The 26,431-nt window shown below is 36.9% G+C and overlaps 1 protein-coding gene across 3 annotated transcripts in view; it reads right to left on the bottom strand.

Annotated features, from left to right (window-relative positions):
* The window catches only part of runx3 (RUNX family transcription factor 3), a 71,133-nt gene extending 45,157 nt beyond the window's left edge, over positions 1-25,976 (bottom strand). The window contains exons 1-2 of one of the 3 annotated variants that reach the window (XM_051647915.1): positions 25,842-25,976; positions 25,518-25,630 (exon numbers count right to left, since the gene is read on the bottom strand). In XM_051647915.1, the coding sequence (XP_051503875.1) occupies positions 25,518-25,575 (58 nt within the window). In that variant the 5' untranslated portion in view covers positions 25,576-25,630; positions 25,842-25,976. Of the gene's footprint in view, positions 1-13,814; positions 13,864-25,517; positions 25,638-25,841 lie in introns of those variants that run through there. The other 2 variants (XM_051647918.1, XM_051647916.1) reach the window with 2 other exon arrangements.
* Positions 25,977-26,431: the final 455 nt, after the last annotated feature.

Below are 26,431 nucleotides of genomic sequence, written 5' to 3'. Positions count from 1 at the left end.
ACACACACACACATATATATATATATATATATATATATATATATATATATATATATATATATAGTAGTGTTAATAATAATTGCTGCAGCAATAGAATCAAGAATGTAAAAAAATATCAATAACAATAATTTAAAAAACATGTAATAACATCCGAATAAGAAAAAAAAAAAAAGAAAAAAAAATAAGAAAAAAAAAATCAGACTCAAAAAAGTTATGTTGGGAAATTTCTGATCGATCTGCCATGTATCTTGTTATGAAATTACATTTATAATAATTAATGGTTAAATAATTGCTCCATCTTAACATAAAAACAATAATTATGATAACTGATTTTATAAGGGCATGATCATACATGGTTATTAATTAGTATTTAATAAGTTCTGGTGTGGTTGACACGCCCTGAGCTCACATTGTCACCACTAGTAGGCGCATTTGTCGTTTAATACACTCAGTGCGCCTCGGGGAGAGAGAATTAAAGCACATTAAACTCAAACAGAATGAGAGAGAGAGAGAGAGAGAGAGAGAGAGAGAGAGAGAGAGAGAGAGAGAGAGAGAGAGAGAGAGAGAGAGAGAGAGAATAACTGCTGCCAAAGTTAGTCATTTGATTGAATTCATTCTTTTCTATCAAGTTTATCAGTTTATCTTTGGTTGATGTGATGAAGCAGAAAATGTTCTTATGTGCTTTAGAACAAAAGCATCATGGCAAACAAACAAATTAAATGAATAAATTGGGCTAATCACAAGCACTAAAATATTCAACATAGTGTTCAATTCGGAAAGGTACTTTGTGCTGAGAGAGTGGGAAAAGCAAATGTCCTCTATACATGCCCTAATTGTATTAAAAAAAAAAAAAGCAGAAAGCAAACGAGATTTATAATACTTTTACTCTGTCATATTGTATACAAACAATACAAAAGAAGCGTTTAAATAGGCTGATTTGAAATAGCTTTGCCTAAATCATGACGGATTTGTATGTATGTGTGTGTGTGTGTGTGTGTGTTGTCTTATTGTGTATTCTATATATACTATATTGTCTATTCAATTTTTTTTATTCTATTTTTATTATTTTTTTTAAAATATTTTTTTATTATTATCTCTGTCTTGTTGCTGTATTGTATTGTTGTACACTGGAAGCTTCTGTCACCAAGACAAATTCCTTGTATGTGTAAGTACACCTGTCAATAAAGCTGATTCTGATTCTGATTTTTTTTTCGTTGATGTTCAATGATTCGCAACAGAAATTCACGCATTAATAATAATAATAATAATAATAATAATAATATAGTGCATATATTATTTACGATTTTATAACAGTTTATATAAAATACAATTGTATGTTTTATTTTATATTACAGTTTATGTCATTATCTAAAATAATTTTTACATTTTAAATTCCTCATGCCTATAATATATCACAACATAATAAATTATGCCAGCAAAAAGGTCTGTACCCTAATGTAGCCTGCATAGTAGATTAATGCGTAAAGGTTACAAGAATTTATTAAATTGTTAATTTCATTCTGCTTTTATTCTTTTTTAATTAACTAATTCTGACGGAGAGTGGGAGTGTATTTATATGTGTTTAAATTCGCCGAGATGTGGAGTGGGCTTGAGGTTTAACCCGTGCTGGCAGGATTCGTGCCAAAACTCTGCGGGCTCACATACTAAAGATGAGCACAGTTTAAAAACCAGCATTTGGTTACATGGCGAGAACATCCACCCACGTTAAAAATAAAACCAATACAGGTGTGTTTAACAATTCAAATAGCCTACAAGAGACAGATAATGTGAGTAAATAATAATAATAATAATAATAATAATAATAATAATAATAATAATAATAATAATAATAATAATAACCACATAATTATTATTATTATTATGCCTTTTTTTTTTTTTTTTTTTTTTTTTGTTGCTGTTAAACCACTGATGTTTATCTATCTCTATGTGAGGAAATAATGTGAATATAGCGCAGAAGGGAAGTCAAAGTCTCCCCCACACAAATGATCTAAAAGAGCCAAAATCAGCACATTACATCTCGAGTCCAGATAATTAGCAGCCTCGTTAACGTTTCGTCAACATCTGCTTGATGGCGAATGTATCTTCCTCTTTTTATTTTTTACGCATTTCAAAATTTCCGTCCGTCTGTTGCTAAAATTCAAGGGACTTGCATTGAGTAAACTATTCGTCGAAATAGATGTTGACACAATCCAGGGTTGGCGGACGAGTAGCCTAGTGCACATTCCCTTAATCATTTAAATAAAGTAGGCTAGCTCAAGTAGAATATTTTGATTAATCTCATGCAACAGCTCGGTCACATTGTACATTACTGCATGTGTATTTATATAAATAAGTAGCCTCCTATTAATTCATTCATTCTTAAAAACAATGTAGGCTACATGCATTAAAATGCAAAGTGCATTATTGCATTATAATGCATTATTTTGTTGATCTGCTTTTTTTTCTATAGCAGTTAATTATAGTAAAATATGTGTAACATGGTCACTGTATTATTATAAGAAGTGCTATCCTAAACCTCCAAAAGTGCCACCAAACCCCAAAGCAAGCACTATCCTCAAAGTCTACACAGGGATCGTTATTTCGGGTCGTTCGGTGATGTTTCAGCATCTGATCATTATTAATATGTGACCGCACACGCTCAGACTGATTCCGCAGAGCTGTCAAATTCGGACTCCGCGCGCAGTTTCTAAGGTTACAGACGCGCAGCAACGCGCCCCTTCCTAATGACGCGCGTCCCTCTGATATCTGATCTGAGTGAAGGCGCAGGTCACAGCCCGCGTCAAATACACTGGACAACGAGCAATCACGTGCTGAGAAATGATGTGAGTACATACAAAGAGGCACGAGCCTTCAAATAAAGAACTCAAGTTCAAAGAATGAAAAATATTCCAGACACAACTTAAAACCACACTGTCAGAGAGCATGCACATACCATTATTCTTCACTATAGGGTACAACGGTGCTGCATGTCAAAGTGCACTTTCTGATTAGGCTATATATTCTCCAAAAACATAGAAAAGCATTACATTCCATTACAATCATTTGATCTAAAAAGTAATTTGATGTAAAATGTAATATTATTTTAATATGTAGCTAATGAGAATCCCTGAAAATATCCATTCAATAACTTTCAGACAAACCTCCATGAAAACAACTACCAAAAACACTATTAAGGTTGGCAGAGAAGAACGATACAGAATACCTGAACTGCTATAATTTGTGTTACATAATTAGGAGGGAACATATTTGTTGCAAAGTATGTGCAAAGTGGGGCCACATTGACTGCTCCAATCAAAACGGAGATTAATTTGTAAAATATGCTTGTACTAACATTGTATTGCCATATCACTATGGTCGGCCCAAGAGGCTTTTGCCCCAAGTGTGGGGAAGCTTCCTTTAATTGCCCTTAAATTATCTTTTATACATATGCAATAACAAGAAATGTCTTTTTTCAAACTTCATATACTTTGAGTATTTTCCTTAAAAATATACTATATAAGGCCTTCATATCCGCAGATAAAAATCAGATCAGGGAATAAAATGCTGACATAAGCCTGTGGATTTGCTATCTTCCCCCCACTGTGGGCGGCAGCACATTTCTGTACGTTTACAAATTACAGAGGGAGCAAGTCTGCAAGCCGCAGAGAGAATTCCTTCCGTACAGTGTCTCCTTGTGTTTCAGCTGCGGGTTTGTCTGCCTGAGAAAGAAGCACGGATGACCTGCAGTCAACTTGAAATCTCCCGTTTACATGCTTGAATTTCGGCCCCACCTCATATCAGGTGTCCCTATGACATCATCACACTGTCCTATCAGAGAGAGAAGCTTTTTGGTGTTCTTAAGTCTCCATGATGTCACTTTTTCATTGCTTGCAGCTAATATATTGTAAATGAATGTAAATTCATATTAGATAAAGCACATCAGTGCAAAATGCTCATACTAATATAACCTACATTAAGATGCTCCTGGCACGGTTGACTGTAATGAAACTTAGTTTAACACCTTTCTTCAAATACAGTGAAGCTCGCGGTGAGTGATTCACTCGAATTCACAGCATGTCAGATCAAAGCATATGTCTGTTGATGGATGAAGCAGAATTGTGTTAGTACTCTGGAATATTACAGATGAAGACATCTGTTATGTACAGTATACATAACATCTAACATTGTACAGTATACACTCATGGAGCATATTATTAGAAAGACCTGTACACCTATATATTCATGCGACTATCTTATCAGACAATCGTGTGGCAGAAGTGCAATACATAAAATCAAGCAGATACGGGTCAGGAGCTACAATTAATGTTCACATCAACCATTAGAATGGGGAAAAATGTGATCTCATTTGGACCGTGGTATGATTGTTGGTGCCAGACGGGCTGGTTTGAGTATTTCTGTAACTGCTGATCTCCTGGGATTTTTACACATAATAGTCTCTAGAGTGTATAGAGAATGGTGCCAAAAACAAAAAACATCCAATGAGCGGCGGTTCTGCAGACGGAAACGCCTTGTTGATGAGAGAGGTCAACGGAGAATGGCCAGACTGGTTCGAGCTGACAGAAAAGCTACGGTAACTCAGATAAACACTCTGTACAATTGTAGTGAGTAGAATACGTCAAACCTCGAGGTGGATGGGCTACAACAGTAGAAGTCCATGTCGGGCACTTTATTAGGACCATAGTGTTCCTAATAAAGTGCTCAGTGTCTATATACAAGTGGTCCTTTTCTCCATTTCTCCTTATTTTCTCATAGAATTGGTCTTGGATGAATAAACTTAGAGTGTCCAAAAAGCTCTTTGATGGGTGATGAATGCCTTTTAAATGTGGCTATACTTACAAAATATTCACATGGCCTCAAGTTCTTTATTGTATTTACAAAAAAGTGGTCAGTACATAATAAAAATATTAAGGTCACATTTTTATAAAAAAGCTATTTTAATAAGCAAATTCAGAAAGTGCCATCCTTCCACTAGAAGATATAGTGCCTGACATGTAAACTAGGTTAAACAGTTGGCAATGTACACTAACATGTATAGAAGTTCAACGTTACTTCACACTGAATCTGCATAATGAAACATGTAATCAAAACATGTCTGTTATTCATTGAGCATTCAGGAAATGTCTTACGGAGAGAGATCTGAGGTAATGTTTGTGGTAGAAAAGTACAAATGATTTATTATGCTGCTAGTTTGGCTGAATGGAGTATTCAGACTCAAAAGACAACAAGAACTGTCTGAGAAATATATCCGTTGAGAAATAGAATAATTATACAATTAAATCATACAATAATAAAATGCATTATATTCACTGTAATTCCTCTTACAGTTCATTTGAACTAGTTTTATGGTGGTATAGTTGTCCTCCCGGCCCTTAGAGGAGGCTACGGTGTTTGCATTAGCGGAGGTATACATGAGCTTTCTGAAATATCACTAGCGAGAGACACAGGAAAGGTCAGTATGTTCGTTACGCTGATTTGCACACCGTCACACATTCTAACCCTGACCTGTTTGAATGTGTATTAAATCAACTATCAGCTTTCTGATTCATTTGGTGATATTCTTATGTGTGACTCTGACTTGGTCTTGCATGTCTGATGCTATGAGATTAGATCTGTAATCTACAATAATTGCATGCTTCAGAAAAGTATTTTTTCCACTGTGCAAATGATAGCAGTGACGTACAAAGCTGCCAAAATGACAGTAAACCCCATCTCTATCAGACAAAGCCATCGCTTTCTTTCTCTCATTAAATCTACATCACACCAGTTTAAAGTTTTACAGCCGGTTGCAAGAAACCCCTTACGCTAAGCAAACCCTTAGTGACAATAGACATACAATTATAAATTTCTAGAGGGATTTTTAGCAACAGTGCCCTGAACTGTCCTGACACTACTGTAAAAACTAGTAGAAAATTAGTAGCAAGTAGGGCCGAGACATACTCTGCGCAAGTACATGACTGTAGACGCTTCTAGCTATGCAAGTTCTGTTTCATGTGTAGTTCCGATCCAAAATGTGTCAGAGTACACGTTGAATTCTCAAAGTTGCCACAAGGGGTGCTTTAGCAGACATAAGTGCAACCTAGTCTCATAGAATTAACATTACTATAATAAAAGTTTTGCAAACTGAGTTTTTCGTTCTAAGTTTCACTGCAGTTTCCTGGTGCAATTAACACTAGAGGCTACTAGACTGTGCACTTTATTAACTTTCAGATAAATCACGAGTACAACGACTGATTATGACATTATAAACACGTATTTTTCGCTCTATTACTCACACAATGTTTACTCTAATGCATCATTTGAAAAACGATATATATATATGAACACTTGTTTTACAGACCCACCTACAATTACACACTTATTCCAACTTGATTAACTTGCACGGTAGCTCACTTCATGGTGTTGGACATTGGACTCGGAAGACCGAAGCTTGAGCCCAGCCAAGCTGAAAGTGTCATAAAAATGACACGAAATGATGTGGTTGCTTCAGAAGGTTTGCTTTTCATGTTGCATTTGCTTTTATGATACTATCTGTGAGGTTTAGGTGTTGGTTTAGGGTAAGAATGTCTGTTTTGTTCACCTCTCATTTGCTTTTAGGACACTATTGGTTAGGTTTAGGTTAAAGTTATAGGTTTGGGAGATACATTTTATTCATTAAAATCCCCATTTAACATTCACCTTATAAACCTCGTCTGATTACGACACCATTTCACTCAGTTTTGTCACCCCCCATTGGACATTTCACTGGGAAACTGCAGTGAACGTGTAATGAAGCATGTAATTTCATTTTGCAAAAATGTTGCCACGGTCACATAATTTTCATGAGATCAGGCTGAATTAGTGTGAACTGTCCGCTTCTACGGTGAGTTTGCAAGAATGCACGTTAAACATGTTCAGCCGGACTGTGCGTCGGCAATACGCTGATCAAGTGCTCGCATCTGCATACGCGTTCATTTGTGAAGGATGTTTCTGACCTTAATCTCTAAGGTGCATTTCCCAAAAGTATAATTATCTAAGTGGTGTGTAATAATGTTTGTAAATAAATGAGAGCATTGGACTAGTTTATCAGAGACAACTGGAAACAAAATAAATAATATGCACTTTGATAATTGAGAAGAAAGTGTTCAAAAGTCCACAACCACTGTATAGTCCTTCAATTAGTCCTGAGGCAGAGCCCTATATAATGATACACACTGAGTGTAATCACATTACACGTGTTTATCTTTGGGCACTTTCATTAATTTCTAGTTTATGCCTCACCAAAAGCTAAAATTATTTCAGTAACATTTAATCACTTTGACTAAATGTTTTGCAGTATTTTCACACTATTTTTGTGTTAGAGAGACAAACCTATTGAGATTTTGGTAAAAGTTTTGGTCTTATTTCAATAGGCGTTACATTAGTCCTGACAGCTTCCATGACGATGCACTTCAGTTCTACTTTGATGGTTTGGGAAACAGGCGATGCCCATAAAATAATGTACAATGTAAGTTAATAAGAATTTTGCAAGTCTATTGGGAAACCCGACCTAATACATTTCAATAATGTGATAAGTCACTTTTTCTGTGACACTCAAGCCAGAAATGCATTTTCTCAGACTCTCGGATAAAAGTAACCAGTTTGCTCTTTCATTTGTGGTTAGACAATGTACAATGTTTCAATAAAACCATGTTGTTGACCAAGCAGTTTTTGCCTCTGTGATTGTGGTAGACCAGCGGCATTCATTTATGAGTTCACAACACATGCTATCACCATGACTCTGTCGCATGCTTATGATGTCATACACACACCATGATCTAAGGCACAGACAGGCAGTGTGTATGTGTGCATACTGAGGGTTTCTTTAAAGACTTCTGCTTAACCAGAAAGCCTACACACACACACATAAATGAGTAATTCCTAAATTAGGGGCCCTTTTGACTATTTGAAATCTTGAGAAATAACATTTATGAGATCACTCACTGAAATCAAACAGCTTCCTTATAATTGTCCATACACATTAAGCTTGCATAGGTCAAAGTATTTCAACACTGAAAAAATGACATGAACACAGAACAGGTCGCCTATTTGAAGAACACATTCACACACATTTCTACTGTATATAACACTCTCTCCTGGAGATAATTCTGCTGGCACACAGTTCTGTTATCTGGGTCTATTTTTACAGCAGAACTGCAGTAATTCTCCACCACCGCTGCGAAGTCTGACCCTCCAGAAAAAAACTTCAAAGCCCCTGGAATAGACCCTGAACACTGGGATAGAGATGTATTTTCATAGCTGTTTTGATGAAGTGAGTGAGAGGTGAGTTGCAGTAGGCACACGGTGGTCCCACCCTGACAATAGATGTATGTATAGATGTCTTAACGAGGGAGAGAGAGAGAAAGTGATCCAGGGGTGACCTTGCGGTGGGCCTAAATTCACAATCCACCCCACTGGCTCCCAAAATAAGCCACGTCCCGCTTTTATAAATGCCCCTAGCCGCAACCGCCATAACTCAGGGCTTTCTCAAAACAAGAGCTCATGTGCCGGCAGCGTTAGGAAGTGTGTCTGCCTGCCAGTGACCGCTAGGGCCGTCCACCAGCGTCTGCTTACCACATTTGACTCGGAATGCAATGCTCCTTTGTGTTTGCATGTGGTGGGCCCTCTCAGAGACAGACCACAGAGAGAGAGAGAGAGAAATAAATAAATAAAGACTTTTACATTTAAAAGCACTTTAATCAAACGTAAGCTAAAAACAAACACTTAAAATGTAAAAATTGCTTAATTGTGCAGGTTATTCGATGCAGACACACAGCATCACCAATTGAACAATATACAGTAGTTCCATCTTCACAAAGTGACAATGATTCGACTTTCACACACCATTTTTTCTCAAACACATTTCTCATGTTTTTGTGCTCAACTCTGATTCTAAGTTCCACCAAAGCAGTAAAAAAGTGAAAAAGCCATATCTTTTTATTTCGCACTTAAGTGGACAACCTACCAAATTCTTCCAAATAGTCCAAAAATAGTTTACAAAATAGTCTTCCAAAACTAGTTTAACTTGCCCAAATATACCATCTTCAGCAGTAAGCCACCTTTTACATTTTGTTTAACATTTATAATGAATTGCATTCATATATTTGTTCTTTTATCATTTTCTTGCTTCTTGGAAATTCAGCCCTTAAAGGCATAGTTCAGGCAAAAACAATTCCATCAATTTCCAACCTTTATGTTGTTCCAAACCCATTTGAATTTTTTTCTTCCAAGAAACTTAAAATGTGACTAACCACCTCAGTCACCATTCAGTTACATTGTATACTGCTTAACATCTAGTTTTGTAGTCCATGGAGGAAAGAAAATCATGCAGGTTTGTAACAACATGAGGGTAAGTAAATGACGACAGAATTTTCATTTTTGGCTGAACTATCCGTTTAAGTAAAGTAAGGTAAAGTAAGCAAGTAAGTAAGAAAGAAAGACAGAGAAAGGAAAGAGAAAAGAAAAGGAAAAGAAAGGAAAAGATCAGATAAGGTAAGAAAAGAAAAGAAGAACAAAAGAAAAGAAAGACAGGAACAAACAAAGAAAGATGGCAAGTGGGTAATTCTGAAAATGGCAATTAGTGCAAATTAAATTAAATTCAATCAAAAAGTCGGTTGACACAAAACAGTGGATTTAATCAAAACAGCACGCTTGTCAGAGCATGTGCACATGAATGCATGCTGTGAACATGCATGGTAATGTTGATGCAGTTTTTCTGACAGCAAAGTGTTATTCACAGATACACACACATTATGCACCATGTCCTGATGAACGTTGGGATTGTCAAAGCAAAAAGTTCATCAGGTATCAACGAGGAACAAGATTTTCCCAGAAAAATTCAGAAAGATATCAAAAACATCACTTAAGGCCAAAGTATTCTTCAGTTTTCCGCATGGCTACACCTAATTCGTCGCATTTGATTTCGTCATCAGCACAGTACGTGTGGACTGTCCAGTTTTTCTAGCCACGTGGAGAGTCCAAGTCTGTGTTCATCATTTGTTTGAAATTCCTAAAAACGTACAGTATGTTGTACGTTATTTTATGATGGACCAACAGCCGCTTCACAAACCAGCACGTAGATCACTTGTTATAAAGCTGAAGTGTGTAATTTCTGCGCCACTAGAATAGAAAAACAGATATGCAAAAATAATAATTTTTTCTAACAGATTCCAGAAAAATCTCCATTTTCCATTTGGTTGTTCTAAAAGATAGTCCCGCCCAAAACTCACACAATTGGTCAAGCCAGTGTTTCTGTGTTGGGCTGGACAGGCCACTCAAACAAACCAGACTGATCTCACTGTGAATTCGGTTACAGTAGGTCAAACTTTTTTCAGATGAAATCGGTCTGTGCTTACCGAAATTCAAACCACTGCCCCCAGTGGTCAAAGCTGGAAGTGTTGTTGACTGTATGGGCACATGTGAGCTACAGTTTCTGCCTGAAATCTCCACAGAGTGGTGCCAAAAGCGAATTGTAAAGGAAGTTGTTTTTAGTTGTAACTGATGTAATGTAGTCAACAGGAATATTTCCAACAGGCATATTTTATTAACCACACCCTGTAACCCAAGCCCCAACCCTAAACCTAACTGTCAATGGAGTAAAAATTTAATTTTAGAGGGAAAATACAACCTGAAAATGCAACCTGTGAATGTGTGCATGTAAACACAATCATTGCGCTGCACAGTGTTAGTGTGTGATGTGACTTGAGTTAAATAATCCAAACACATGTTAAGCCTTTGTCATTGAGCTGATTATAGACAAAGCCCTCAAACAAGCTCGTTAAAGGACTTGCCAAGTTTGACTTCCTGGCCCATAAAGAAAAGCATAGTGTTTTCACACTACTGAGTTCATTTCATGCTATGAAAATGATTCATTTGCAGCCCCCCCCCCCCCACACACACACAAAATCATCATTATTTACTCACCCTCATGTGGTTCAAAACCCATATGACTTTTTTCTTTCTTTTGTCGAACATTATGGCAGAATTTGTAGTCTCAGTCACACATTTTTATTGTATCTTTTTCTACTGTATATAATGAAAGTAAATGGAGACTGAGACTGAGCATTCTGACTTACATCTCATTTGTGTTCCATGGAAGAAAGAAAGTCATGCGAGTTTGGAAAAACATTATTAAATGATGACAGGTTTTTCATTAATGGGTGAAATATTGGTTTAAGACATTCATCTAAAAATAAAGAATGATTACAACTTAATTGTGATTCTCTGCATCCAGATAATAAGCCAGTTATATAATATCACTTTTAATTGGTATCTTTGTTGTAGTGATTTTTGTTCATTGTTGGTATATCTCAACTATTTTAAAATGATTTTATATGTACTTATTTATTAATTTTTCTGATATTCAATGCATCTTTTAATCTGATGTGTAGTCAGCATCAATTAAATCCTTGGCTTGCTATGCAGAAACAATAAACATCAAATTCAACAAGTCCCTCTTCAGCACACATACACTAGATTCTGTTTTGTTGCTACAACATTTTTGACTCTGAATTCACTTCCTTAAATTAGTTCTCGCACTCGCACTTAAGACAACAGAGAAATTAAGCATGGAATATCCAACAGGAAGTGACAGTATGAATATTTGTCATGAAGTTTTCTAGATTGGCTGAATTCACATAGTCATCACTGTGACATAACGAGTCAGCAACGTGTTGTCGGTCATCTGTCTGCCGGAAAGACAGTGTGAGAGATTTTGTAACGTGTGTGTGTGTGGGAATGTCGTGAGAGTAATCCAGACAGTCTGACCAAAGTCCAGACATGGAAGGGCAGTAGAATGGGAAGAGAGAAAGTGTGTGTGTGTGACGGGGGAATCCCTGTCTATTTGTCTGGGGCTTTTCCTCACAAAAGGAACTGCAATAGCTACACACACACACACACACACACACACACACACACACACACACACACATTAGTGTGGCTATCCTTATGAGGACACTCCCTAGACATAATGATTTTTATACTGTATGAACTATAGATTCTATCCCCTACCCCTAACTCTACCCCTAAACCTAACCCTCACCTAAAACTTTCTGCATTTTTACATTTTCAAAAAAACATTCTTTAGTATGTTTTTTAAGCGATTTGAAACCACATTTATAGCATAATACCCTTGTAATTGCCAAATTGTAACCTAAATTTGTTTTCCTCGTCAACCACCCAAACACACACACACACACACACACACACACACACAGTGTTACTTCAGGTCAAGTGCACACACAATTTCAGAATAAATTACAACATATATTCTCAATTAAAATGAGAACTAGACAGTTTACTAGTGATACTAAAACTAGTCAAGTTTGTCAAGACAAGAGGGCCTGGGTAGCTCAGCAAGTAAAGATGCTGGCTACCACACCTGGAGTCACAAGTTCAAATCCAGGGCATGCTGAGTGACTCCAGTCAGGCTTCCTAAGCAACCAATTGGCCCGGTTGCTAGGGTGGGTAGAGTCACGTCAGGTTAACCTCCTCATGGTGGCTATAATGTGGTTCTTGCTCTCGGTGGGGCGCATGGATGCCGCAGAGAATAGCGTGAAGCCTCCACACGCGCTAGGTCTCCACGGTAACACACTAAACAAGCCATTTGATAAGATGCGTGGATTGATGGTCTCAGATGCAGAGGCAACTGAGATTCTTCCTCCGCCACCCGGATTGAGGCGAGTCACTACACCACCACAAGGACTTAGAGCACATTGGGAATTGGACATTCCAAATTGGGGAGAAAAGGGGAGGAAAATAAAAACAAGTTTGTCAAGACAAACTTTGATATAGGCTTGACAAAGGTTTGTCAAAGTTTATAACAGATAGATAGATGACAGTTAGAGTTTTAATAGTCTTGGCCCGTTTGATGCCTTGGTTCCATTAATGTAATTCTATGTGGTTTTTCCGAGATTTGATCGTCCGCTGTTTGAAAAACGTAATTCCAATAAAAAAAATAAATAAAAAAAAGAACTTTCTAACTTTGTGTCATTGCTTAAAGGTTCTGTGAGTGATTTTTTTTTTAATGAAATGACATACAGAAAACGTCCCTTTTACCTGTCAGATATCACTGAAATAGGTGCCATGAAATATCACACCTGTCTCTGTAACAGCCCTGGGCTTGGTAAACAGCGGGGTAAAGATGTCAGCAGGCAGATCCTTTGTTTAGCCAATCAGAACACTTTCTGCCTGTCAATCATTGTGCGTGTTCACAGGGCAGCCCATATATGCTAGTATAAGTGCCTGTATGGTGTCCTGCTCCTGCGAAACACTAACGGTCGGACAACGAAACAGCCCCTCCATCTGGTCTAATACAACTGTCTATCGTGTGTCTGTGTTTGTAAGTATTTCTTTGGAGTGCTGGGTTTTGGAAAGAGGGGTGTGGCTAATTCAACATAGTCTGGTGGAAGTTGCAGAATGGCTAAAATCGCTTACAGCATCTTTAATTTCCCTCTGCTTCTCTCTCTCTCTCTATATATCTGAGTTTGTACTAGTACAATAATTATCATTCCCTAAACATAATTTATCCTTATAGGCTACAATAATAACTACAGGACTGTGAGTGCCCAAGCACTAATGATCAAAAGATTACGTTTCATTACAATACATTACATAGTGCATAATAACAGTTCGAATTAATGCACAGATAGACAAAAAAATAAATAAATAAATAAATAAAAATAAAAAAAATCACTTTCATTGCATACTTTTAAATATTTGTGCATTGTATAGTGTATTATTTCAAACATTCTTCCCTATCAGAAAATTTTAATTCTTACCTGCTCATATGAAATGTCTGCCTGGCTGCTGTCCTCACCCTGTCCCTCACTGTAATATATCCACATAAGCAAGAAAAAAACAACTAATCATTTCTATGGACACCTTTAACATCTACATTGAACACATGTCCTGTATAACACATACTATATACATATTCTATAAATACTATATATACACTTACTATATAGCTAAATGCTAGCTATTTGCATGTGTACATTTATTGTAAATTCAGATCTCAACGTTTTTCTCTCCACTAACTGCATCGTATGGAGTTTATTTCTTTCTTTTTTTTTTTTTTCAGTTTTCCATTTACTTTCTTAATACATGTTGCTGGTCTTCTTTTCAAAAACAACAACAACAACAACAACAAAGTTTGTCTTCATAAGCTTTTAACAAAATGTAGCCTAATAACTTGCTCCACCTCTAAAACCCTTCCCCTACAAGTCCTTTAGAGATTAAAAAAAGTTCTTAAAGTTACATAATAGGTTCCTCAGATCAGCATATTGTTTCCTACTACATAGAAACCTTTCCAAAGAACTATGGTATAAAAAGTTATTTGTGTAACAGTAAAGGTTCTGCTATATGGAATCGGTTCTATCTGAAACATTTGTTTAAGAGTGCACGACAAGTGAATTAAAATAATTGCCTTTTTTATTTTTAAGATGGCTGAGCTGTTTCCTTTCACAAAGATGAACCTGAAAATCTCCCATCACCTGACATAAAGTCAGCAAACTGCTTGTAAACAACTCAGTTTTCTGGGAAGAGTGCCTGGGATTTAGCAAGCTAAAAAAATAAAAGGAGAATCAACAGAGAGAATCAAAAACTCATAACCCAGGGCGTCCATCATCTTATATCCTATCATTATCCTCATATTTTCAACGCCATAATTAACTTGTTTTATTGCACTCTGGCAAATAAGGGAGAGAGGAAGGGAGAGGTTTTGAAGATGATTAAGGATTTTTGTCTGTGTCAGAGAATTCTCATGGTGGAAGAGTCTCGTCTCCGTCGCATATCAGTCTTGTATGCTTTCAGACGGATAATTGGAGGAGCCAATGACGCATCATTTTAACGACACATATATAAACGATTATGTTTGGACACTTCAGGGCATTTTTTTTTTGAGAGGCAAATAAAATCGACACATATTCTAATATTCCACAATTTGATTAAATTTTTCTATAACTAAACATGATGAGTTAAAAATACTACAGGTCAAATACTTGCTTGGAAGAATGCTAAATTTAATCCAAAACCGTCAGTAGTTTTTAGTGGGTGTTGTGTAACTTTGACAGGCTTGGAGGTTCAAATTGTGCGAGCTGCTCTTGTATATGGATTTAACCCATATTTTGTGAACAGTTGGTGGGTGTTTCTTCAACTTCAGGCAATTTTAGCACTGTGGATTTCTAGAAAGCAAAGTCAATAAACTCTGGGTCTGGGACAAATCTAAAAAAGTTAAATCTCTACATAAAAGGCATTTCAAAAGTACCAAAAATAAACAAAGTCCTGGTAAAAAGTTGTGTTTTAATGAGACCTTCATATTACAAAATAAAGGTGAAATCTTCTACTTTTAATCAAAATCAGCCCCTGAGACATGCAAATGCCTAAATCTGAAGAAACTCCCAGGTACTATTCAAATGCTTCAAACATGTGTTGCAATTTAGGACAGTAGGTCTCTAAGTGTAGTTTTTAATCATCAGTTTCCATCAAAAGCAATGCAGCTCTACGAAAATACAGCATGAGGCTGGGTTGAAAATGCTGCGCTAATATTTTTTGTGGTGTTGCATTTTGGTGGGGCAGTAGTTAAAACAGTTACGGGGTGTGTTTGGGAGGGTCTGTGTGCATCTGCTGAAAACGGCGAATGTTTGTTTGCTACAATTCTCTTTCATTCAGGTGTTGGGTGAGGTATGCTCATGATATATAGAAATGGAAAACAAGCTTATTAGTGTTTAAGAGCAGGTGTATAGCTGTGGTAACCATGCAAGGTCAAACACTAGCAAATCCAGGGTTGGCTAAAACACTACAGTAAAATTCATATTCATGTTCAAAATGGCGTTTTTGCTGAAGCACACTCTGTAGAGACACACTGTGTCTGATAAAATGCTTGTGGTCTGTGGCTCTGCACGACTCAGTCTGCTTCAAATTTTATTTTGTGTGTTCTTATTAGTCAAAATGACTGTAATAGTCCAATCTGTAAACCCATTATTAAGTTTTACACCATGGCACGGTTGAGTGCTTGATTCTAATTGGTTGAAAGAAATTCCAAATATTTGTATCAATTTTCTATAACAACACGGCCATCAAGTAGATCCAGGTTTGTTGACCGCATTAGAGTTCCATATCACTATGCCACATTCTTTCCGAATTGTTGCAAAGGTTTAAATGAAGGAAAATTTAAAGAGCCATAAAGTCCACCATAGCAAAATAATGAGAAAAAGACAAAGGTATTGGGAAAGCAAATCAGATAAAATTCACGAAAAATGCAATTTTTTCCCCCCAAAATTATTTTTAATACTGCAAGCTGTTGACAGAGTCATTGTATATAGGGTGTAAACACTTCCTCTAACTTGTTTTTGTTTTTTATATTTAAAACATGACAGTATTGTATGTTACACAAATGTCAAATAAGTTGACTCCACACACTGACTTCACGTCTGCCTGTTTTTGCATCTACAACAAGCTGATTTCTCTTGTGGAAGGTTGATTATACTGTATATGTTTTATATACTCATATAGCTCAGCACAAATGCAAGTCAGACTGTGTGTTTCTGCAAGTATTTTGCATTGAAATTACATTAAATTGCATTATAAATGAAAATGTCACAGATTAGATAGCATATCAAACCAATTGTTTTTTATTTTCAAGATAGCACAAGCACAAGTTCCAGCATCATTTTTGCTTGAAATTAGTTTGTTTGGTTTTAATTGATGAGACAATATTTATACTTAGTACTTAATTAAATAAAAATAAAAAAATGAAAAAAATGTATATCAGTTGGTTAAATATGCAAATATGGCACACAAAAAAAGCTCTAGAATCACTTGTTTGCAGATGTCACTTGGTTTGTTATTTAATAAAATTAAATTCATAGAAATTTTCATAGAAATTTGGGGGCCACTGTACATTGAAGACCCATAATAGCACTTAAAAGGATAGTTCACCCCAAAATGAAAATGCTCTTGTCATTTACTCCCCCTCATGCCATCCCAGATGTGCATGACTTTCTTTCTTCTGCTGAACACAAACAAAAAAGATTTTTAGAAGACTATTTCAACTCTGTTGGTCCATGCAATGCAAGTGAATGGTGGCAAGAACTTTGAATGTACAAAAAGCACATAACGTCAGCATAAAAGTAATCAATATGACTCCAGTTGTTCAATCCATGTCTTCAGAAGCGATATGATAGGTGTGGGTGAGAAACAGATCAATATTTAAGTTCTTTTTTACTATAAATGTACTCTTTCACCAACCCTTGCTATGCGAGTTCTTCATCTTTTGTTTTTTTTTGCCAATTTGCATATCACCACCTACTGGGCAGGGAAGAGAAAGAAAAAAAGGTTGGAGGGATAAAGCAAAGGAAAAGAATAAATAAATCATATTTGAATTTACAGCCCATTAGGTGCCGATTTGCACAAAGAATGCGAATCGGCAAAAAACAGAAGAAGAACTCTCGTAAATGTGCATAGGAGGGCTGTATGAATGTAGATTTATTGTAAAAAAAAAAAAAAAAAAAGACAAATATTGATCTGTTTTTCACCCACACCTATCATATTGCTTCTAAAAACATAGATTTAACCACTGGAGTCTTATGGTTTACTTTTATGCTGCCTTTATATGCTTTTTGAACCTTCAAAGTTCTGGCCACCATTCACTTGCAATGTATGGACCTTCAGAGCTGAGATTTTCTTCAAAAAATATTTGTTTGTGCTTAGCAGAAAAAAAGAAAGTCACATCTGGGACTGAATGAGTAAATGATGAGAGCATTTTCATTTTTTGGGTGAAGTATTCCTTTAATACAGCAAAACACTTTGTGCTGCATTGGTCTATATATTTAATACATTTGCATGTATTCATTTAGCATACACTTATCCGAAACGACTTACAAACAGAAAAAAAAAAACTAATAGATAAATAACCATATGGCAATTAACCATTTGGAGCCAACAATATTAGCATATCAGTATGACAATTAATGTAGAAAAACTACTTCATAGAAAAGTTTCAAAAGTATTAAACTGTACTGTAGAATTCCTATCAGTCATAATAGTCCATTACTCACTGGAACACATGAGCTATAGAGATGATTTTTAGATTTATTTCAGCATGCATTCAAACAGAACCGATTTTATGAGCATTTCCACTGAGCTTTCCAGTGCTGTGGATATTCTGGAGTGTATTCTGTTCCACTGTAGAGAAAGTCTCTCAAAAATAGCTTGTCTAGACATTATAAATGACATTGACATCCATCTACCTCCTCGTATCATGGCACTTGGTTATGTAAGGACCACCGTATATCTCTTCTTCCTCAAATAGTGTGTGTTGTGGTAATGTGTTTAGCATTCACTCAGGAATCGGCTTCCCTCGCCGCTGTCACACACAATCACACAGTCGAGCACTGAAAATACACACTAACTCTGGGTGAACTCAGTACACTCCACTGCATAGATCGCATGCATAAAAATGTCTGATGCATACTAAATGAGGTTTTTAAAGGTCACAAAAGAGACACATTGGCTCTGGTGAGCCTAGTGAGCTGCTTTGACGTCTACTGCCTACATACTGTAGGAAGCTACCTTCTAAGAAATGGAACCAAATCAGTAACTGATTTGGAACATTTTACATGGGTAGCAACTTTAAGTGTCATACGAATAGAGCTCCTTACATGAAGAAAACTCATAGTTTTTGATGTTAGCATGTTGCATGTGATACTTAATGAGCATAGAATTACATGGCACAAACAAATATTGGGTAAAATAGTACATTTTTATATACTGTAATACACTGAACTATTTTCATTGATACTTTTCTGTACTGAATTTATTCTAAGTTATTATGTTGGCCTGACAAAGCGAACATACTGGTATTCTAAAGACTTTGTTTAGGTTATGTTTTTTTATTCCTATACCAAGACCAATATTTCTGACTACAACTCAAATCCACCAAATTTGGCACAGACCTTCAGACTATTTTGACTCGGGTTGCTATGTCTTTTCGAACTGATCAGACTTATGGTTATCCCATAGCGGACAATCAAATATCCACAAAATCCCACAGACTTTGACGGAATGTTGGGCCAAGAGAATGTTCAACACTTCTCCAGAGCCAGTATATACAATTTTAGAAAACACTGAAGTTCTTGAGCTTTAAAGTCAATATATTGATCTAAAGAACCTGTAATGTAACATCAAGAACTTTTTTAAAGTTCCATATAGCCAACTCAAGAACCCTGTACAGCCACAATGCTAAGAATGCTGCAAAGAACCATTTAAGAAGCATTATAGAGAATGCATAAAGTCTAAATAGAATTAGTCTGAAATAGTATTAGAAACAACAAAGCAAACAACTTAAAACATCCAAAGACATGTTCCATCACAAAACACAGAATAGCAGCCCCTTAAAGTTCCTCTTTGCACAAGAAGGAAGCTTTCAAAACTTCCCTTGCAACCTAAATAATGATCCCAAAGAAAACACAGAGGGATTACAGGAGAAAAGCTCCCTCACTCATCACTGTGATGCCCTGACGCTAACTCCGATCAGCAGCTTCAGGACCAGTGACAACAAATCCCTGTAAAACACTCCCCCTTACTCGGAACATTTCCCTAATCAACTCCAGAGCCACATGAGACGGTGCTTTATAAATAGGAATTGTTCTGAGCTAAATTAGACACAGAAGCCGGACCCTCCGCTGAGACTCTCATGCAGTTTTCATTACCAACTTCCCTGTCCAATATTCAGACCCTCAATATCTGGTTACAGATTTCAGTTCTTGCTGTGGATGCTGATATTTTGGGGGCCGAGGGTAATGGGCAGGAGTAGAAAGCCTTTGAATGCGCTCCAGTGCAGAGAAGTATCAATTTAAAGGAGCATGAACCATATATTTATGAAATTAATAAACTCTGTGCAGACAACTCAACGTTGTGTAGGACCTACACACTGCACTGGCACATTTGCAGACTAAGCGCTCAACGTTCTTAAATTGTGCCATGAAAGATGATTTCTTTAGCTCCAACTGACGGAAGAGTGAGAGTTTTGCTTTGCTTTGGAATTCTGTTCTTGGAGTTATGTAAGGTCACGTCAGTAGTAGAATTCAGGCAAAAGATTTGGGCAGAATTCTATTGTGGCTTCACTTTGTGTGTGCAGGCTATATTGACTAGTTGTGGACTAGGGATTGTGCTGACTAGTTAAAAAGTTCTATAACTATTTGATGTTCTTGGCCTGTGCCAACTAGTCGATTAGTACAATGCCTAGTTGATGTGTTAACAAGTCATGAACTAGGGGTTGTGCAGACTAGTCGATTCATTCTACAACTAGTTGTGGACTAGGTGTTGTACTAGTTCTATAACTAGTTGATGTTTTGGTCCTGTGTTGACTTGTCAAGGACTATGAGTTGTGCCGTCTAGTTGATTAGTCCTATGACTAGTTGATGTTTTGGGCCTGTGTTGACAAGTCGTGATCTAGGGGTTTTGCAGACTAGTCGATTCACTCTGCCACTAGTCGTGGACAAGGGGTTGTGCAAACTAGTCGATTAGTTTTGCAATTAGTTGACGTTTTGGGCCTGTGTTGACTTCTCATGGACTATGGGTTGTACCAACTAGTCGACTAGTTCTATAACTAGTTGACGTTTTGGGCCTGTGTTGAATTGTCATAGACTATGAGTTGTACCGCCTAGTTTATTAGTCCTATAACTAGTTAATATTTTGGGCGTGTGCTGACTTCTCATGGACTATGGTTTGTACAAACTAGTCGATTTGTTTCACAACTAGTTGATGCTTTGGGCCTTTGTCAACTAGTCATGGACTAGGGTTTGTACAGACTAGTCGATTAGTTTTACAACTTGTCAATGCTTTTGGCTTGTGTTGACTAGTCATTATCTGCTGTAGGGTTTGTACTTAGTTGATTAGTTCTACAACTAGTTGATGCTTTATACATTTGTCAACTTTTCATAGGCTAGGTGTTGTACAGACTAATTAATTAGTTCTGCAACTACAGTAGTTGATGTTTTGGGCCTGTGACAACTAGATGTGAACCAAGATTTGTACCAGCTAGTCGATTACTTCCACAGCTAGTCAGTGCTTTGGGCCTGTTTCAACTAGTCATGGACCTCATTTGCAATGGCTATATATGGTGATGGCAGGAGGATAATTCTTCCATCTACAATCTGGGTTGATTTTGAATGGTAAACAGTATAACCAGATATTGACCAGAATTATGAGAATGTGAAAATGTATTGAAATTTTGGAGCTTTCCAGTAAAAATGCACAAGTGAATCTAAATGAACCACACGGTTGACTTCTAAGATGATCCAAATTCGTTTTTGAATTATTTGGTAATGACAACACAAGCAGCATCACTGGAGGTGTGCAAGCTTTTGTTTCTCACCTGCATCATCTCAGCTGTGCTGGACATGCTCTCTAGATAGACGTTAGACCGCTCAAGTTTGGAGAGTAGCAAGTCATTTACATAGAGTAAACATAGACTCGCCTACAACTTTTTTGGACAACTAGTTGTCATACACGCCCTAGCATGCACACAGATGTATGTTTGTGTGCACATGTTTGAGATTGTGCTGACATGCTATTGTCCATTTTAAGAGTAAATGTGCATGTGGACACTTGCTTTTATATGTATGGCAATGTGGTAGTGTGTATGCGTGTGTCCATTTATGTGAGTATACAGGCTTATATATTTAGTATGTGTTGGTGTGTGTGTGTGTGTATTTTAGATCGCTGTTTCAGTGCAACAGGTGTGACCTCATTGTGGTTGCTGTTGAGCAGCAGAAGCAAACAGAGCCTGCATCAGATTAACACGCAAACACTCACACACACACCTTTTATCTAAAATTTTCTTTCCCACACTCTTTCTCACTCTCTTTCTTGTATGTATAGTGTTTTGCATCACTAGTTCTGTATCGTACATTGATTGTCCATTAGTTAGATATTTCTATTGGCTGTCATCATCCATTAAAGATTTAATTTGTGTTTCATTAGATGGACTTAAGCAACATACATGCAGTTACCTCAGTAGTAAACAATCAACATTTTCTGAATTTAATATTTAGGAATAATTCTTGGAAAATTATTACACTTGACACTAAAATATTTATCTTTTCTTCTGGATCAGTAAAAATGGCTTTTAATATAGAAACAAAAATTATAGTATAATATATTTTTTTTTTTTTTTTTTTTGCATGCATTACATTTTAGGATTTTAATAGTTTAAATACAAACACTGCAAATGCTCTAAAATTGATTCTAATTTCATAGAGAAAAAGTGTGTGTCTTGCTACAAAAGCACATGCTATGCTAGCTTGTGAGTTTTTACATGCACAATACGAAAAAAAAATATCTGATCAACACAGACTGGAGAATTTAAAGGCTTTTGGCTTTTCAACTGATTCACATTGGTTTCATTTTCACAGCCGAACGAATTGAAAAAGGATATTGCATATTCACTAATGACTTCCAGTGGTGATTATAGCAGTGTTTTCTCTCTGATATCTGTGCCGAGCCAGACGGCTTTGACACTGAAATACTTAAAAGAAGCATTCAGAGCCCATTCAGTCTTTCACAATTTGCAACAAGAAGAAAGAAAGAAAGAAAGAAAGAAAGAAAGAAAGACCACTTGGTCTCATTCTAGTTTTTAATGCCCACTTTTCACAGTCCAATCAATTTTTTCCACAAATATCCTGTTTTACACAGAAGTACATCAGATCATGAAAGTAAAATGGCTTGAGAACAGCATTTCATACTTTAAGTTTAATCAGAAACCAAATGGTTAAAAAATATCTGTTGGCCCAGACTTATTTTAGCAATCCAGTTACTATAGCAAAGACACTTTTGAACCCTTCTGATGCTGTCCGTCACTGTTTTCCCTTTTCTCCCCACATTTGGATATGAGGATTGTGAAGAAAACCCAAAACCCTTGCCTCATCCCTACACAGATTAGAGTGCGAGTGAAACGGCATGCTGGGAGTTTACTGGAACATAGCAAACATAAACCCTGCTAGCATTTAGCTACTGTTTACTACATACAGTGGATTACATCAGCGTTGACTTCAATATTGAGCTACTTTATTTAACACACAGATCCGTCCCAGGCTCTGTCGGTAATGTTAACCAGCTCAGTGTTCTGCTGTTGAATGTAAACACAAACTCAGGCATACAGTCTGAGACATTGGATCAATTCAGTGGCAATTATAAAAACTAAAGAGTGGTTTGAGACGGATGTATGTGTGGATGCAAAGTGTCCACAAAGTGGAAGGCGTAAATATTTGTTTCTAAAAGGATATGGAGGAATCACACCTTAGTCACCATGCATTTTCATAGTATGGAAAAAAATATACAAGGAGAGTGAATATTAACTGAGGCTAACATTCTGCCAAACATCTCCTTTTGTTATCCATGGAAGAAAGAAATCATACTGCTTTGGAACAACATGAGGTTGAGTAAATGATGACTAAATTATGAACTATTCCTCTAACAGGACCGAAAGCATCACTTATAATCTGGCAAGGAATGATTTGTTCCCCACATCTCTTTTCACAATGATTTTAAGAGTTATAAAACTAACTTTATAAAAAGGGTAGTTATGACTCAATGTTCTGATTGGATGAGCCTCATTCAAAGCTGTTGTAAAATGCCTAGAGATGCATTAAAGTTTCTATTTTGCTTGGCAACCATAAATAGCCTACAGTAAGGCTTACAAACTATTTTACTTAGTGGAAGAATAATTTATTCAGATTATTATTATCATCAAAACTAGTTACTATTTATTGAAAAAAAAGTGTATTCTATCATATTGCTGCTGCTGCCATTTTATAAAAGCAATAAGTCACTCAAGAAAAGGGGTGTTTTTAAGAACACTGTGAAGCAGATTGGTGTATTGCATTATTTATGACATAATGGCAGCATTTCTCCCATTGCCAGCATTACAGATACTAAAATTAGTGTTATTATACCAAATTATTACCAGATTAAAGGGATAGTTTACTCAAAATGAGAAGTCTGTACAAATTTAGTCACCCTAATTTCATTCCAAAACGATTTGACTTTCTTTCTTCCGTGGAATTCTGTCACTGTGCTTCTTTTTTTTTCATACAATGAAAGTTAATGGTGACTGAGAATTTTCATTTTTGTGTGAACTATCCCTTTAAGGTCAAAATTAATCACAGGATACTCATCAAGTAAAAATGTCGAATGGGATTTAATTGTATACATTGGGAATTGATTGGGTCTTGAAAAGTGGGCATACTGTAATATTCCTGAATGAAGCCAAGTGGATTACAGAAGTAAGAAAGATTTGTGATGTCAGCCGAAAAGGAAAGTCATTTGAGAGGTGGATCAGGTCATTACATTTTGAGAAAAGATTACAAAGACAAACATTTTCCTGTTTGGAATGACATGTACTGATAAATCATGCACAATTAGACCAGAAAGGTGAATTGTGAAAGAAAATATGATCAATTTTGATTTCATATTGAATCTTTTAGCTCTAAATGACCCTTACATAAAGATAACCATTTAAACTCATCACTGCATTGTTCTTAAAACATGTTCCAAATCAAAACAGGACTCAATCTAGGAATAGGATGCACCTCATCACATGTGTCGACGTTGCCATGGTGACAAATGGCCCCTTCTGAGGAGCTCAAGAGATGTAGATGCCAGTAAATCACTAATGTTGACTTGGGCTCGTACCCACACATATACACAGCGACCACAGAGAGGCCGAGAGTGTCTGGCTCCAGAAGTTGACTGGTTTGAGAGTTCCTGTAAAGGTTGGTCTTGCTGGTTCCTCCCTTGCGTCTTGCGCTGAGAGTGCGTTTATGGTGCTAATGCTTGTGGTGAGCAGCCCATTATGATCCAAACCCATCAGAACTGCTCCAAGCATTATAAAACAAACATCAGGCAGCAGATAAACGTGCAGGTATACGATGCTCCTCATGTAGGGGCCAGAGTTCCTGGATGCATTTTAAGTCTGATTGGGTTTAAATGACGCATTTCTGCATTGAATACCCTGATTTGAATCAGTTTTCATACGCTAAACAAGCACGTCATGGTTTCTAAGAAGGATCTGAAGCAAAACACAGACCCTAATCCATACAATACATTCATACATCACTCTTATTTGCTCTAATACATCGACAAAGCACTTACAGCAGTTGGTTTGCACAAAAGCAGAGCAATACAAGACACAACAACTGTTATAAAGTCCAAAACTGCTCTTTACTGTAAGCCGACAGGCTATAAACTGCATAAGTTGCACTCTCAAAGGTGTTATGATAATAATTCTCAGGGGAGTTTGTATTACATATATCCTTCAACATGCACAAACACACACACATGCACTGTAACGCATTCATAACTGTTTAACTGCCAGAGTTACACTACACATGACAGTCATAACTACCAAAACGGTAACTGTCAGTTTGCTGGACACCACCATCAAGTTAAAGAAGAAAGGACCGCTACGATGGATGACTTACCTCGCAGTAAACTGGATGGGTAACTGGAGAACGTGTCGAAAATGCTGTTTGAAGCCATATGTCCCGTTCAGGAGGCAATGAACTGGCCTCTCCACTGCCTTAGCGACTACAGCCTGAGAGAACGGCAAAGAGAGAGAGAGATCTTTGGAGCTACATAGACTGCCTGCAACCAAGAATTTGGGGTTTGAGAGTGCCACAGGAATCTTTCGCCACAAGCCGACTAACAGAACAGCATATGTGCAGTGTGGTGACCGATAGAGCGAGAGTGAAACAGAGAGAGAGAGACCGAGTGAAGAATACCAACCAACCCTGGGATGGACTCACCTTTGATGATGACAATTCTCTCTTTCTGTGTCTCTCTCTCAAGGTGGTTGTTATAGTTTCTATGTGGTTTTACACCAAACAGACAGATAGTTGAAAGTTCAGGTGTCTGTCGCTCTCACAGCAGTGATCTCCGTGGTAACAGCCTGTCAGTCGCATGTCTGAGGTATCCGAGGTCAGAGCTCCCGCGGTAATGCTGCTACATGGCCATCCTATGATTTGATTGGTGGAATTCAGGTCATGTGACTCTCTCTCACTCGCATGAAAAATAGTTCTCTTTTTCTTCACAGTGTGTTTCTGGTCCCTTTGATTGGCTGACAGGTGTTTTTGAATGGTTTCTAAGAGCTTGTCAGACGTTCCAGAATAGTGACCACAAAAATACACAGCTCGCAAACCCCTGAATGAAGGAAAATCATGAAAAATGCAGGATTGATAAGGATTATAAAGGGAAAAGAGAATGTAGGGTTGTGTTTAAACGTGTGTGAGGGTGTGTGTAAGTGTGTTTTGGTGGTTTTGGGGCCTGTTAAACCATCCCATCCACCCTCACTCACCACTTGATAGTATCTCAATGTTAGCCTCATTATAAACAGCCA

Source organism: Myxocyprinus asiaticus, chromosome 21, assembly GCF_019703515.2.
Source record: "Myxocyprinus asiaticus isolate MX2 ecotype Aquarium Trade chromosome 21, UBuf_Myxa_2, whole genome shotgun sequence".
In the NCBI taxonomy this organism is placed as follows: domain Eukaryota; kingdom Metazoa; phylum Chordata; class Actinopteri; order Cypriniformes; family Catostomidae; genus Myxocyprinus; species Myxocyprinus asiaticus.
Note: the sequence above shows the minus strand (reverse complement) of the source record. Positions and strands in the feature narration are given on the sequence as shown.